Source organism: Chrysemys picta, chromosome 11 (assembly GCF_011386835.1).
Source record: "Chrysemys picta bellii isolate R12L10 chromosome 11, ASM1138683v2, whole genome shotgun sequence".
In the NCBI taxonomy this organism is placed as follows: domain Eukaryota; kingdom Metazoa; phylum Chordata; order Testudines; family Emydidae; genus Chrysemys; species Chrysemys picta.
Genome location: NC_088801.1, coordinates 30898881 through 30914627, shown reverse-complemented (window position 1 = coordinate 30914627; position 15747 = coordinate 30898881). Strand labels below are relative to the sequence as shown.

Below are 15747 nucleotides of genomic sequence, written 5' to 3'. Positions count from 1 at the left end.
TTCAGTCAGCTTTGGACTTAACTATCTTGAGTAATTTTGTATCCTCTGCAAACTCTACCACCTCATTGTTAAGGCTACATTTTAGTCACTGGTATTTTTAGTAAAAGTCATGGACAAGTCACGGTCTGTAAACAAAAATTCACGGGCCCGTGACCTGTCCATGACTTTTACTAAAAATACCTGCCCGGACTAAAACTTGGGGGGGAGGGAGGGGGAGAAGGGGTGGTCAGGAAGCACTGGGGGTTATGGCCCAGGACCCCCACTGGTGTTGGGGGAGGGTGGGGGGTTGGTTGGCAGGGGGTTCCTACCCAGTTCCCTGTCCCTGCAGCTCCTAGGCGGTGGAGGCAGGGGCCAGGGCAGGGACTCTGCTGCTCCTGCCACAAGGGCTGGCTGCCGCAGCTCCTATTGGGCGCAGAGACCGCCTCTGCTGCCTATGAACTGGAGGGGGGCCATGCCAGTGGGAGCCAGGGAGCCCCCCACCCTGAGGTAAGTGCCCCCTGCACTCCCCAACCCCTTGCCCCTAGCCCTGAGCCCCTGCCACACACCATTCTGTGAGTTTCTTTACTGCCTGCAACCTGTCCGTGACTTTTACTAAAAATAATTGTGATGCAATCTTAACCTTGCCCATGATTGTTTAGTTTGCTTAAGAGCCTTTGATGAGGGACCTTATCAAAGGCTTTCTGAAAGACCAAGCACACTGTATTGACTGGATCACCCTTCTCCATATGCTTGTTGACTTTGAAGAATTCTAATAGATTGGTGAGGCATGATTTCCCTTAGTAAAAGTCCTGTTGACTCTTCCACAACATATCATGTTTATCTGTGTCTGATAATTTTGTTCTTTACTATAGCTGCAACCAATTTTCCTCGTACCGAAGTTAGGCTTACTGGCCTGTAGTTGCCAGAATCACCTCTAGAGCCTTTTCTAAAAATCAGTGTTTCATTGGACACCCTCCAGTTATGTGGTACAGAGGCTAATTTTAAGCTATAGGTTTCATACCCATGTTTTGAAATTTCAGAATTTTTTTTTTTTTCCCCCAGAACTCGAACATTATCTAGTCCTGGTGACTTATTACTGAATAAATAAATGTCAAGGTTCATATCCAATCTATTTGACAAAAATAAATCAAATAGATCATGGAAAAAAATGCGCTTGGATATTTGTGTGTACTTAGTGCAGTGTGTCATCCTCTTCAGCAAAAGAGAGCACATATTAGGTAGAATATGGTAAGCATTTTCAGTGACCCTAACTTAAACGTGCTGGAATTGGTTTGTCTGCATTGGTTTGTGGTAGGTTGATAACACTGCTCTACAGCCAAAATGCTTCTGAAATAAATGTAGTCAAACTTTACTAATTCTGGGTCACTGAGAACGAAAATGATGCTTAAAATTGTTGATGGCTCTAGTTTTCAAGATATGCTATTGGGTCAGTATATACGACCCTTGACTTGGGAATGGCAGAGGATAAGTGAGTTATAAAGGGAAGGGATCTCAATTTAAACCAGAAATGACTAAAATACATCTTTGACTGGATCTATGAATAAATCTATGACTGGGTTTGGACAATACTTGCTTTTTAGGCAAAACAATGAATAATGCAATCTGAAGCTGGTATTGCGTCATACATGATATGAATTGCATCATGTTATTCCTAGAAGTCATGGATGATGCAATCATAACGAAGCTTACATCACTCTGCTGAACAAATTGCCCTATATCAGCTCTAGAAATCATACAGTGTCGTGCGCTCTTATTTGTCAGTGTTTGATTTTGCAAAGGGACACGTTTCTGTTTAGCCAAAGTGAGCAGAGATGCCTTGTACTTGTGTGAACAGTGCAGGTAACTTCTGCTATGTTTGTGGTGAAGTGACTTTTGCATCACAAAAGCGCAGTATAACCACTATGGTTAAGAAAGCCTATCACCTTTATTTTGGCTGCAAAATTGGAGATCAGGACAAGAGGTGGGTCCCACACATATGCTGCAACACTTGTGCAACAAATCTTCGCCAGTGGTTGAACAGGAAAAGGAAATCTATGCCTTTTGCAGTGCCAATGATTTGGAGAGAGCCAACAGATCATACCAGCAATTGTTACTTCTGCATGGTGCCTCCAGTTGGGAAAGGTGAGTCAAAGAAGAAAAAGTGGACTAGGCATTATCCAAACATTCCATCAGCTATACGCCCAGTACCCCACGGAGAAGGATTGCCAGTTCCTGATGCACCAGAATCATTCTCACTTGAGTCAGACGAGGAAGAGGATGAAACTTCTGGTCCTGAACCATCAATGTCACAGGACCCACATTTTCTCCCATCCTCCTCCTGAATGACCTTGTCAGGGATTTGGAACTACCCAAGAGTAAGGCAGAGCTGTTGGGCTCCAGACTACAGCAGTGGAATCTCCTGACCGGTGATGTTAGGATTTCCATGTTCCGTGACCATCAAAAGGCTCTTGTCCCATTCTTCTTCATGGAAGGTGATCTTGTAGCCTGCAACAACATCGATGGTGTGATGGCAGCCCTCAACATCGTTCACGATCCAGATGAGTGGAGACTATTCATTGAAGACGAGTCTTAAAGCTGTTTTACTGCATAATGGCAATGTTTTGCCATCAATTCCAGTTGGTCATGCAGTCCATATGAAGGAAACCTATGACAACACGAAACAAATTTTGAGGTGCATAAACTATGACCAACATCAGTGGCAGCTTTGAAGGTTGTTGCTCTCTTGCTTGGTCTGCAGACTGGATACCCAAAGTACTGCTGTTTTCTCTGCGAGTGGGATAGTCGTGCAAGAGATTCTCACTACATTAAGAAAGATTGGCCACTCTGACAGTCGTTGGAGCCTGGGAGGAAAAGTGTTCAGCATCCACCACTTGTTGAATCAAGGAAGATTTTGTTACCACCCTTACACATCAAGCTGGGTCTGATGAAGAACTTTGTCAAGGCCATTGACAAAACACAAGCAGCTTTCAAGTACCTCCGTGGAAAATTTCCAAGGTTAAGTGAAGCTAAGATAAAGGAAGGTGTCTTTTGTTGGTCCTTAGATTCGTGAACTTCTTCGAGATGATGCATTTGACCATGCTCTGCGTGGCAAGGAAAAGACGGCATGGAAAGCCTTCCAGTTAGTGGCAATACATTTTCTCAGAAACAACAAGGCAGACAACTACAGGTTGTTGGTGGAAAACCTCCTCAAGGCATACAAAAGCCTTGGTTGCAACATGTCACTAAAGATACATTTTTTTTTGCACTCGTCTAGATTTTTTTTCCACCGAACTGCAGAGCAGTGAGCGACGAGCACGGCGAGCAATTTCACCAGGACATTGCAACAATGGAGAAACGCTATCAGGGCAAATGGAGCCCATCAATGCTTGCAGACTATTGCTGGACAGTGACAAGAGATGCTCCATTTAATGAATACAAGAGACAAGCCAAGAAGTGCCGAGTAGACACTGAATAGGACTAAACTATGTACATAATAGTTTTTGCCTTTTTGTTTCATAATAAATTATTTATATAACCCTTTTGCTGATTTTTAAAGTGTTACATAAACAGGAGAGGTGAAATATTATCATGTAAAGCAACCATGAACACATGAAAAGACCTAGGTTTACAATTTATGATTAAAACTCTATCTACACAATATACATAGACATAAATTGTAAAAACTTAAATATCTTAGAAACGGTAGCCAATCAGTTCTTTTAATTGTCATATTTGAATTCAGCACATCAAAATACATAATAAATAGCACATTTTATCTCTGAAACAGACGACTTCTCAGTGTAACCTAACAAATACCAAGACAATAGAGCACTGGCTTACATGTAATCCTGTTGGAGCACTGTCATGGGAGTCATCTTTGATGTTTATTGATAAAAGGTGCAGTTTATTGGTTGTAACTGCATTTAAAAAAAACAACAACCACAAATATGTCTGATTCCTGCAGGTGAGCAGTCGCAGCTGTCTTCCTTCAGTTCTCTACACTTTCAGACTCAGGAACAGTAGTTCCTTTGTCAGGTTTATCTCTGCAGCAGGAAATGTTTAATCTAAAACTTCAAGAGTGGCAAGGATGTCGCTGGAAAATCAAAGCTGAGAAGTCAGTCAGCTAGCTGGAGATGGGATTGTGTGGCTGAGGTGCTTATCGGAGGATAAGTCTCAAGTGACAGATCATTTGAACAGAAAACAGCACTGAGCTGCTCTGAAGCTACACATCTTGGACTGCTGCCACTTCTTTCCCCCTCTCCCTTACTCCCTACTTTTCCAGCCGACACATCAGAAGACTGCTCAGCCAGCAGATACCAAAGCGCAGAGGGTTGTATTTCTTTTATAAACCTTTATATCCTAATCACTGTGAACGGTCTGTTTTTGATGGATACATTTCTGTCGAGGTAAGAGGTAATCTGTGGAACCTCCTTTGTTGTTTTTATTGTTGGCATCTGATTGTGGAGCAGATTTATAAATGAGTTTCTTTCTTAGCCTGTTAATTCAGCTAGTTAAAAATAAACTAACAGCAGATACTTCATTCTCTGAGCAAAATGGCAACCAGCAAGGGATCTTGACATCTCTTCCAAAGTTTTTGGCAGGCTTTCAACTGTATAAACACAGTATGTTGGCTGGAGCCGGATAACCACATACAATGAGAGAACAGATCTCTGGTTCTCTTGCTTACTGGAGTCTAATTTTATTATTTGGAATGTGTTGTTTTTTGTTCTTATTGGAGCAGAGACAGATCTTTATAGAGAACAAATTTTTTGCTAAGGCTTTTGATGAGATTTTTTTGTAGCCGTGTTGATGGGTTGCTTCTCAAAGTCCTTCTCCCCCCCCCCCCCCCTTCTCTCTCTACATCTTTCAAAGGAAAATCAGGATTTCATTAAGGTTTGAGGCTCACATTCTAGCTCTCTGCCCTCTGCCTTACAATGATAGCCGGCAATCCAGTCAGTTGTTGTGGAGTAACTCAGTTGTGAAGCATTGAGGGCCACAGTGGTAACTTGCCAGAAGCTCAAGGGCTGTACCTAGTCTGCATAAACACGGCATAAAATATAATTGTCAAATACACAGGGTGTTGTGTGGTGGGTTTTTTTTTTTTTTTTTTTTTTAAGAATACCATTAGTGTACACAGCACTTCACAGGACATATAGGCAAAATATGCTTTGAGGCTTTCAGGAGAAGGAATGCCATGGGAATTGTTGCAAAGAAGCGGAGCCTAGGGTTATTCGTATCTGCTTTCCCCATGAGATAGCCACATTATAAAATGCAGATTAGAATGTTGTGACTGACCTTTTTGTTCAGATTTATAATAGAAAAGGCCTGTTTTTAAATAAGCATGTCCAAAGAGGTTTATATAAATAGATGCCCTCAAACAGATTTCTGAATGTTGGTCAGTCAGCAGGCTTTTTTTATTTGTTTGTTTGTTTGTTTTTTTTTAAATGTTAAGAAATACTTAAGTTGTGTCTAGAATACTTTGAATCTGAGTGCTGTTGGAAAGCGGTGAGATCTAGTGAATGGTGACCTGGGTTCTGTTCCTGGCTCTAACACTGGCCTTCTGGGTGAACTTGAGCAAGTCACTTCACTTCTCAATGTTTGTTTCCATGTGTAAAATGGCAAAATTGATACTTACCTCCTTTTTTTAAAGTGCTTTGAGATACATTATTGACAGTTGCTATATTATTAGATCAACTGGTTCTTCTGGCCTCCTTTTTTGGGCTCATCTGAAAATGACTCTCTAAACAGCATGATGGTCTGGGGATGAAAAATAATCAGATGAACTTTTCAAAGTTTATCCATTCACCATTAGGGAAGAAACTGTCATTCATGTTTCCTGAACATTTATTGTCCTTCTGTGTTTATGCTTCAAAATGAAATGTTTGGCTGCATACAATAGTGAATGAGGACCCATATTGACCTACTACTAAGCTCTTAACATCATCCCGGCCAACTCTTACCAAAGAGAGGAACAAAAACTGGAAAAGTTCTGTTTCTCAAGAAACTGCCAAACTATTAAGTCATAAGTGCGTGTTTTTGAAGAGGTGTATGTGGGGGGGATAAAATAACTTGCTGTCTTCCCATTGTCCCCTTTTCTTTTTGTATCTTAATGTTTCTTCAGTATCTCTTTTGCTGGTCTGCAAAATGCCTTTCATGCTCTTATTTCTAATGTCTTAACCCACTCTTTCCTCAGTGTTCCCTTTTTCCTCATTTTGTTGATTTCCCATTTAATTTTCTCCTTCAGTGTTTGTCTGCTTTACTCTCTTCCTCTATTCCCATGACTGTCTGACAGCCTTTTCAGGATGTGGGTCAGTACATGTCCTACTCCACTTCTAAAAGAGGCTGAGTGTTGCGAATTTGAGTTCACTCTCTTCAGTTGCAGGGTAACTCCCAACCCTGTTCTAATAGTTTGCTTCAGGGTTGCTGGCTTAACCAACTCCATGTGGTGGAGTAGCATCACTAGAATCAATTTTTTTCGGTCTGTGCATTTGAACCTTTGGTCTCCTGAAAGAGACATGTGTACTGTACCACCTTTGTCCAGGTGTGCAGAAATGTTTCTGGGTATGGTCATCAAGAGAAGACTTGCTTAAGATGTCAGTTCAAATAAGACCCAGTGATGGAATGGTGGGGGAAGAGTGTTCTAGTCACATCCATCAATCTGCACAAACTTCTTTATGTCAAAAGTCCCTTCCAGCTATTTAAAAGTACTGAATTTTTTAAGATTGGTTGGCTGTCTTTTGAGTCAGCTTTCTGCCAGGTAAAGCGTCCCCATACCATACCCCGCTTTATTTCTGTATTAAGTCACTAGTAGCCTGGGTTAAGAAAGGCAAGTTTTTCATGTGTGTGTGAGAGAGAGAAATGAAGGTACTAAGTCTTCCAAATTTGATCCACTCAAACAGAAATCACTTCCAAGAAACTAAATAGGGACTATAACACACTTCCATTAGGATAGTCCTAATCATTCTCTCCCTTGAATAGAATAACTTGTCTTAAACAAGCTATTGCCTCCATTTTTTATTAGAAGTGTATGAAGTTTGTTAATGCCAGAGATTTAGCATTGGAAAGAAAGGAGACCATTTTGATGGAAAACACAAACGATTGCTATGGAATAGGGTTTTTTTCTCAGAAACCTGTTAATATATTTCTTTGCAGTGACAGTCTGATCTTATTTTCATGTGTGTGAGGAGAGAAACCAGCAATTTGTGTGGGGAAAAACTAATGAAATACAGGAAATCTAATGAATTCACTTGTATCTAGAAACTATGCATATGCTGGAAATACCCCTTAGTTCTTTCACTAGATGCAATTGTTTTAATGTTTAGTAGCAGAGGAATAGTGTTGGGGTCACTGGAATGGAACCCTTCGCAAATAATGCAGAATACAACTGGAAATTTAATTACTAAGAATAGTTGCTCAACTATGGAGTGCCCTCTTCCCTTCTAGCAACTTCCTCTGTTTTAAGGAAAATCAAATAGTGGGACTTGTCCACCAGTGTTCTATGGCTTCTGCATTGGCAGGCAGTGCCCCTTTTCTGACAGATCTTCAACTTAAAAACATTTGTACAGTGTGTATTAAGTTCACAGTAATTTTTTTTTCTTTTAAATCTTACTGGTTTGGTTTGAAAGCCTAGAAATTCAAGTGTGTGCCAGACAAGGTTTGCTTTCAAGAGTTTGAATCTGCTTAGCTAAAACAGTATTGGAACAGGCTTTATACCCAGTAGCCTGGTCCTTGAGTTGTTGTGTACCTGCAGTACAATATCAATGCTATTTCTGTGACTCCCCTTCTCCCTCCCCATGTAAGTATTGCTGTGCAATTTGTAGGAATGTGTGTGTGTGTGTGTCCGGTTGTGGGGGTGTGGTTTTTTTTTGTTTTTTTTTTTTTAATAAAGCCTACTAGAAGAAAATCCAACTGTTTAGCAATTAAAGTACACTTATTTTCCCTTTTGCTCTTTCTCCAGATCTACAATGATAGATGGAGTTATGATTCTTTCCGTGCTGCTGCTGCTGGCTTTTCCATCACCCAGTCTGGAAGGTAGGTAATGTGAATTACAGTGGGTTAGTGCTGCAGCTGTTAACTCCTGAAGCACCAGACTCAAATACAGTTTTAACTATGAATCTGGTCCTAGTCTACTCTAGTTCAGTGTTCTACCCTTATACATTGACAGTTGACAAATTCTTCTTGGGAGTGATGTTTGATTAATGTTTCAGTTGGGCATTCATAGATAAGGAGACGTGTGAGGGCTTCTCAGCTGGAAGTACGCAGAAAATAACTGATCGGTGCTCACTCCAATGAGGGTGGAAGAGCATCAGTAGTTCAGATGAAGGTCTAATAACCTCTGGACAGATGCTGCTCTGCTCCCTCTAACCTGAGTCAATCACTGTTGCTCCTGTGTGTGTTTGATTACTGATGTCTTGAGCCATACTGTGTTATTCAGTTTTAACTGCACCCGTTCTTGTCCAAAGTAATTTAGAACAGTGCATATGGAAATGCATGTACTTCATTCTTCTTTTTTTATAATTAAAAAAGATTTTTATTTTGGAAACCTAAAAAAATCTTAGAATCTATATCCGTAACTTTCTCTGCACACCTATTGACCGGTAGAAGTGGGTGTTGTGGAAATAATGCAGGGCAAGGTGAATGTAGTCTCCAATCCAAAGCAAAGAGGAGAAGGGGGGAAAAAAGTGGGAAAGTGGTTGTAAACTCTAAGCCTATCAATAATACAAGTACTTTGTCATTGTTTTAATATGACTCTCCTTTTCTAATAAAAATCTACATTTCAAGCCTCAAACGTCTTGATGGTGTCACTTCAGCAAGAGTATAATGAAGTGTTCTGCAAGGAAAGAGTTAAATCCGTAGTGGGGGTCTTCCTTTTTTCTGAAAATTGCTGCTGTGCTGATCCTAAGAGTCATGGGACCATATGCATGGTGTGAGAGGCATAGCTGGCTGCTGGGGTGAATTTAGAGTTGCGCGTTTGGAATAAGAGTGGACTGTATATCCTGATTGTTCATCACCCTATATAAATTGAGCAGTTACACATGTGAACCACGTTGTTTTGCACTCAACTGAAATGTTGAGGTAAACTTGTCCCATAAACTTTCAAAGAGTGTCTGTAGTAACTGTGTCTCTCTTGTCGTGGAGTTACAGGTGATGTAGCATGTACAGAAAATTAGTCCTGCATTTTTCTTCTCCCCACCACCTTTCTTTTTTTCCCTCTTCATGGCTGATTTTTGTTTTCTGTATACTGTATGACTGCTGGGATGATATACTGCTTTATTTTTTTCCTGACTTAAACTAATAGTAAAAGTGGTCTTGCTTTTTTCTTAAGTTCTGATGTAAACAAATATGGAAGGATGTTCAACAAGAAAGCTTAGTGGAACCCATGATGCATCTTGGTTTGTATCTGTTTGCTCATGTAGATATCTGATCTTGCAGAGGCCAGGCATTCAATGATCTCATGAGAATTAACCACTTTGTTTCTGAACACTTTGTCATCACTTCCTTTCATGTTAGTAACATAAAGTAGGGCTCACAGAGTGAGTCAAAGGTACATAAGAATGCCCACAGTGGTTGAGACCAATGATTCATCTAGCCCATATCCTGTCTTCCAGCAGTGGCCAATGCCAGATGCATCAGAAGAAATGGTCCAACCCCTGTTGTCCAATTCCAGCCAGAGTGGATTTGAGCTCCTTGTAATTTCCTTAGTCCACTTTCCACACATGTGCTTGGGCCATAATTTGGTGCAGAACTGATAGAACTGAATGCCCATGAGTTCTGGGGCAAAAATTCCCTTTACTCCTGTCTGCCTTCTAATTTTGAATGGATATGAAGTCTGCTACTAGGCCATAGCACACTTTTTTTTTTTAATTGGGGTTTGCTGGAGTGGGTTAGCTTAGTTCTGCCCCTTAGTCTAAATCTACAAAACTGCAATACTTCATGTTTGGCATGAGAACATCCTCAGGTTTTGCAGCAGACCTGGCCAGCTTTCTAGTGGCAATACCCTTGCTCATACCTCCACTGCAGCTGTAGCCTGATTCTTGAAGTGCCATTAAGCCCTGCTGTTACAGAAAAGCAGGGTAGGGTCATGTGCATGCTTCATACAAGGTCCATATTTAATATTCAAGATCTATATTTTATGGTAGGAACAAAACAAGGTCTCTCAACAGGAGTTTCTTGTTAAAAGAAATGCTTGATGACCTGGAGTAGCTTCATATCCTCTTAACCATCACTTTCACTTACCTCTTTCTCAATAGCAAACTGGTAGTAGACTTTAATTTTTGGGCCTGCCTTTGAATAGCCCGTCTGATGCTGTAGCAGTGCTTCAAGAGGCAAGAGTGCATTTGCAAGTTAATAGTAGAAAAGCATACGAGTAATTTCCTATACCCTTAACCATGAATTTTAAATTAGAACATTATGTCTGAGGCAGAGGATGAAGATGCTAAAGTAACGGTTGTTAGGCTTGCTGTTGGTATTGTGATGGACAGTTTTGTCAGGGTGATGGTATGTGGTACTGAATTTACCTATATCATATATTGTATTTTGCTATAGTTAGGGTCCTTTGTTTTCAGATTTTATTTTAATTTAATTTCTTTCCCAAGAATTTATTGGTGTTTATTACTACAACAAAAACAGGTGAAAATAGTGGGGGAAAAAATTAACGATTTTTTTCTGGGTAAATATTGGGGTTTATTTTGGTGGACAGAAGGACGGGGAAAAAGTATTTGGTAGATTAATGCTTTGATGAATGGAATTCAATGTAGTTTGCTGCAGAACTAAAACAGAACTCAAAACACAATGCCACCTCTAAGTTTAAGAAAACAGTACACCTCTAATCCCCCCCCAACAAAACTTCTCATTTGAATAAACAGTTTACAGTTGTAGACGTGTAAATATTTATAGGCTAATAGTTCTATTTAATAATTGGGCCACACAATTTGCAGTGCATACACTCAACTTCATCCTTTTCTCCTGCTTTTGTTTAAAAAAAAAAAAAAAAAAACTTTTGAATACTTCCTTGTGTTTTGAAACGTTTTCTGATACAGATTTTCATTTTCTTCCCATTGTAGGGTCAGATCTTTAAACTATTATCTGCTAACACCTTAAAATGTGTACATGGTGGGTATGAGATTCATCAGTACGTTCAGATGTACTTCAGAGCTTGCATGTGTGCCTGTTTGTGTGTAACTTCTAGGCTAATATGTAGCATTACTTCAACAGGCAGTTTTGCATATACACACAGACTAATGTATTATCGTAATACATATCTCATGCAATGTATTGTATTTTCCTAATAAAACAAGTTATTTTTATGTTTAATATAAAAGTAGGGGGAAAATCGGGGGAAACTGAATAATACTTGTAAAACAGGATTTTTTCAGTAAAAATTGTTTTAAACAGAGAGCAAAGGGGCTTAGCTATATTTGACTTTTTAGGGGAAAGCAAGAAGTGGTATGGGAGGGTCTCATCTTTCCTGAAAGATTCCCACAAAACATAGTGAAGGTATGAATATATGAACTTCTTGACTTTCCTCCCCGTGTGTTTTAGTTTCTCCTCTCACTCAGATTTTCTTCATGAGAACTAAACTAGAATTTTATGGGAGCCAAATTAATCACTTGAGATTGCCTCAGGTGGGCTCTACCTGTTCCAATTTAGATACGTCTAGCCATTCTTCACCACCGCCACTACCACCATCAAAATAAAGTCAAAGTATCACTGTTGGATTATAGGAGTTCTGTGACCTTGATGTGCATGCTGTGTTTTCGAAGGGGTAGGGGGAAACCCCATTTTACCTCATAAATACAAATCTACTTTTTTGCCTACATGGCTATCTCAGAAAACTGGGTGCTTTTAAAATGTTGAATAGTATGTCTTACCCTTTCTGTAAATGGTGGTCCTGTTGAGTTGACCAAGAAATTAAGGGTATTGCTACACTGCAATGTAAACCCAGGGTTAGTGGGACTTGAGTTAGCTGGCCCTGGGTTAGAAAACCCAGAGCTTGAGCATCTGCACTGATTTTTAACCCTAGGTTAAGATTTTTCTAACCTGGGCTTGAACATGGGGCTCTGGTATCCACAGTGCAGCTTGAAGACCTGAGTCAAACCAACCCATATCCCAGACTCCCTAGTGGCCACCTGGAATTTGGCTGCTCAGGCCCTCTGTCTGTAGTGCACTGTGAGGGAAAACTTGACTGCCCACCCTGCACATTTCAGGAAGCTTGAACAACTGGCCCACACAGCTTGCCAGCAACATGGAGGAGACACCTTTTCAAGAAGTTCTCTTGGTTTGCTCTGTCACTCCTGTGTCAGGAAACAGGAAGAGCTTCTGTGTGATGCTGGTAGATGTTTCGATGGCATTTTCTGACCCACCAAAGGTACCTGACACAGCTTATGGAGGAGGAGAGAATGAGGCGTACCCAGGCATGACTGACTTGAATGGGTTGATGCTGTGCATTACACTTGGTACAGCCGCTGATGCCCCCTTCATACACTGTGCTTCTGGAGCAGGGCCCACAAGCACAGACTGGTGATCTCACATAATCATGCATGACCAGCAGTGGGTCCAGAACTTTTGCATTAAGGAAGATATATTTGTAGAGCTTTGTAAGCAGCTTGCCCGAATCCACCAATAATAGAGATACACCAAGGAGGGTACCCTTGCCGCTCCAGAAGTGTGGTGCTATAGCAACCCTGGAAACTGGCTATGCCAGACTGCTATAGGTCTGTTGCAAACCAGTTTGTTGTTGGAGAGTTGACTGGGGGTAAACCACATACCTGACTGTCTCAAACCTCCACTTCCACTTTACCCAAAGTGGCAGCCATAAAAGATATTCCTGGGGTAATTGCTGGCTTTGAGAGAATGGGGTTTTCAAACTGTGCTGGGACCATTGGTGGGACTGGTGCCCATAGTTTGCCCTCCTCAAAGAGCATGTGTGTACATAAACTGCAAAGGGTGCTATTTCATTGTTATACAGGCCCTTGTGCACCGCCAAAGTTGACTTATGAATGTCAATGTAGACTGCAGTAGGGAAGTTGACGATGCCATGCTTTTTGGCAAATGGATCTACAAGATTCTTTGATGGGCTGGGACATTATCCCACCAGGTGACATTGTCATAGACGGAATTCCTGTTCTGGGGGACCCCACATACCCCGTTTTGCCTTGGCTTATGAAACAGTACCCTGACTTCAGAGGCCCTGGCAAAAGATTGTTTAATTACATTCTCAGCAAGTATAGAATGGTGGTTGAATGTCCTTTTGGCATATTGAAATCCTGTTGGAGATTTTTACAGACCTGTTTGGATGTCAGTGTCAAGTGCTGTCTGCCTTACTGTTGCTTGTTGTGCTCTTCACAATCTTTGAACTTGGAGGTGGTCCATTTTCCCTTGAATGGCCCTATGGTAGTGAGGGGCTACTGAATCAGTACACTAAGCCAGAAAGTGCACCTACCACAGCTGGAGCTGGTGCACCAAGGCAACAGAAGTCAGGGATGCGTTGTGCTCCCACATTATGGACTTGCATGGCCCAATGGAAGAGGGGGGGAATAGTACCTCTATGAATGTGCTGGGGGCCGGGGGGGAGTGGGCGGAAATGGAGCTAATTGTTTTGGAGGGGGTTGATTGCTATGCAGTGTACTTGTGAATGAAATGATGAATTATGAAATGGGGATGATTTACAGTAGATTCATCTAAGGAAGTTATTGAAGAGTAGATGTCTGTACCTAATTGTATAGCAGAATAGTGTTTTGCTTACTAATTCCTAATTGTTCCTGATCATGTGTTTACCTGTTAAGAATCAGTGATAGTAATAAACTTTTGATGACAAACTGCTTTATTGATAGACGTATTAAAACAGTACAACATTCACCCTTTGCCAGGCAAGCCAGCTGCCATTACCACATCAAAATTCTAGTTACAACATAACCTTTCTAAAACAAAATAAGTACATGAACAAATGCAAACAGTGGAAACCATGTACATGACAGAAACCCTCTACCATTGTATGTCCCCTGATCCCACCCCTTGTTTCATTGTTTCCTGCTCACTTGGTGCCAGGGGAGGGGGTGGAGGCATACACAGGGAAGTGGGTCAAGTCAGTGGACTGCATGGGGCTAAGTTGCCCTGCCCAGCTGCTTGTGGGGCCTGATTTCAGGGGTCACCTAGCCATGGAGTTTTCCAAGTTGTTTCTAGACTGCATCCAATGGTATGGTGCAGGGGACTCAAGCTGTTGTGTGGGAGAGGCAGCAGGAGCCCATGCTCATGCAGCCATGATTCGCATCAGCTGCTCTGACAGTTCTCTGCTGAGCTCTGTCCTCCTACCTTAGTCACCATTCCTTTTCCAGGAACTGTGAAACCCTGTCTTCGCTGTGTAGCCAGCTGTCCTCTTGTTTCTTGGCAAGGCTGTTCTCTAGCCTTCAGTCTCTCTTTTTGGTACTGCACGTGCTTGTTGGCCCACTCCAGGAATTCAACTGTAAGTTCATCGTGGAAATGCTTCCCCTTGGTACGGTCTGTGAAGGCACATTGGGCCAGGCTTGTACTGAAGTGTGAGTGAGCTGTGGTGGTCTTGTGGCCCATTGAGGTTGTGAGGCCCGGAACAGGACAAGACAGAGGGTTATTATCTCAATTAGCCCAGTGCAGGAGCACAGAAAAAATTCAGGTGGAATTTCAAGGACCTAAAATTTTACTTTTTTGAAACTGAAATTCAGTATATTGTGAAAGGTATGCTTCAGTCCACAGAAGCTCCTTGGACACAGCCTGGTTAATCACAGTGAAAGAAATGCAGAGACGATGGTAAGTTTAAAAATTCAAAGCTGTGTGTTTTCTGTTTGTTTGTTTGTTTTGGGTTTTTTTGGTTTGTTTTCTAAAAATTGCAAAACTACTTGGGCGGGAGGCGGTCAGTGGCTGTGCTACAAAAGCTTTTATTTTTTTATTTTATTTTTTAACCGTGTAGGCCTCACGCTTTGGAGGACATAACAGTTTTTGTGGTGCCCGATTGGCAAAGGGAGATATTGTTTCAAGCTGTTGGTGGGGAAACCTGCAGTTAATGCAAGAGAATGTCTGGGGACTGAACAGCATGTCTGAGTGGAGTGGGCTGGCCAGCTATTGAGGTGGCCTGGAAGATATGCCCTTCCCCTGCAGTATTACTACCTATTTGGAGTTCCTGCTTCAGGAAAAGTGCGCAGCTATCAGCACCCAGGATTGGGTCAGAATTCACAAAGGAGTCATCAGGGTGCTGGTGTTCACTTCCAAATGACTTATCCCAGTTATGGCTGCATGCAAGCATGCAGAACTCTACATCTTTCTTCCTCCCTGCCCCCGGCACATTTCTGAACAAAAATTCAATCAGTCTAATTCTGGACGAATGATTTTGTTGCCTTTTTGTTGCCTATGGATTACCTCTAAGTGAAATGGAATAGATCTGAAAATGGAATATTTTTTTTTCTCCTTACAAGCATGGGAATGCAAGGTTATTTTTAAGAAAGAGGAATGCCCTAGCAAAACCGGTCTTTCCAGTAAAAATACACTTTAAAGGTATTCTTTACTGTTTGCATTTCCTGGCTACTATTTTGTTGGGAGGGGGGGACAAGTTGCTGACATACAATCCGTGGATGCACTCTGCTAGCCTGGGCTTCTCATATTTTTGCAGTGGTTCTTAGAGCAGAAGTCCCTCACATTACTGTATAATAAACAATAAAATGAAATCAGAAACTTACCAGGCTCTGGGACCACTTCTGTCCTGTGTCTGCTACAGGCTTCAGAGCAGCCTTTACCTGGTGG

General features: G+C 41.5%; 1 protein-coding gene across 5 annotated transcripts in view; it reads left to right on the top strand.

The window, feature by feature from the left end:
- The window catches only part of ACVR1 (activin A receptor type 1), a 103280-nt gene that overhangs the window by 42703 nt on the left and 44830 nt on the right, over positions 1-15747 (top strand). For 4 of the 5 annotated variants that reach the window (XM_065561760.1, XM_005296928.5, XM_042860836.2 and 1 more), the window contains one exon: positions 7937-8010. In XM_065561760.1, the coding sequence (XP_065417832.1) occupies positions 7937-8010 (74 nt within the window). Of the gene's footprint in view, positions 1-4271; positions 4386-7936; positions 8011-15747 lie in introns of those variants that run through there. The other variant, XM_005296927.3, reaches the window with a different exon arrangement.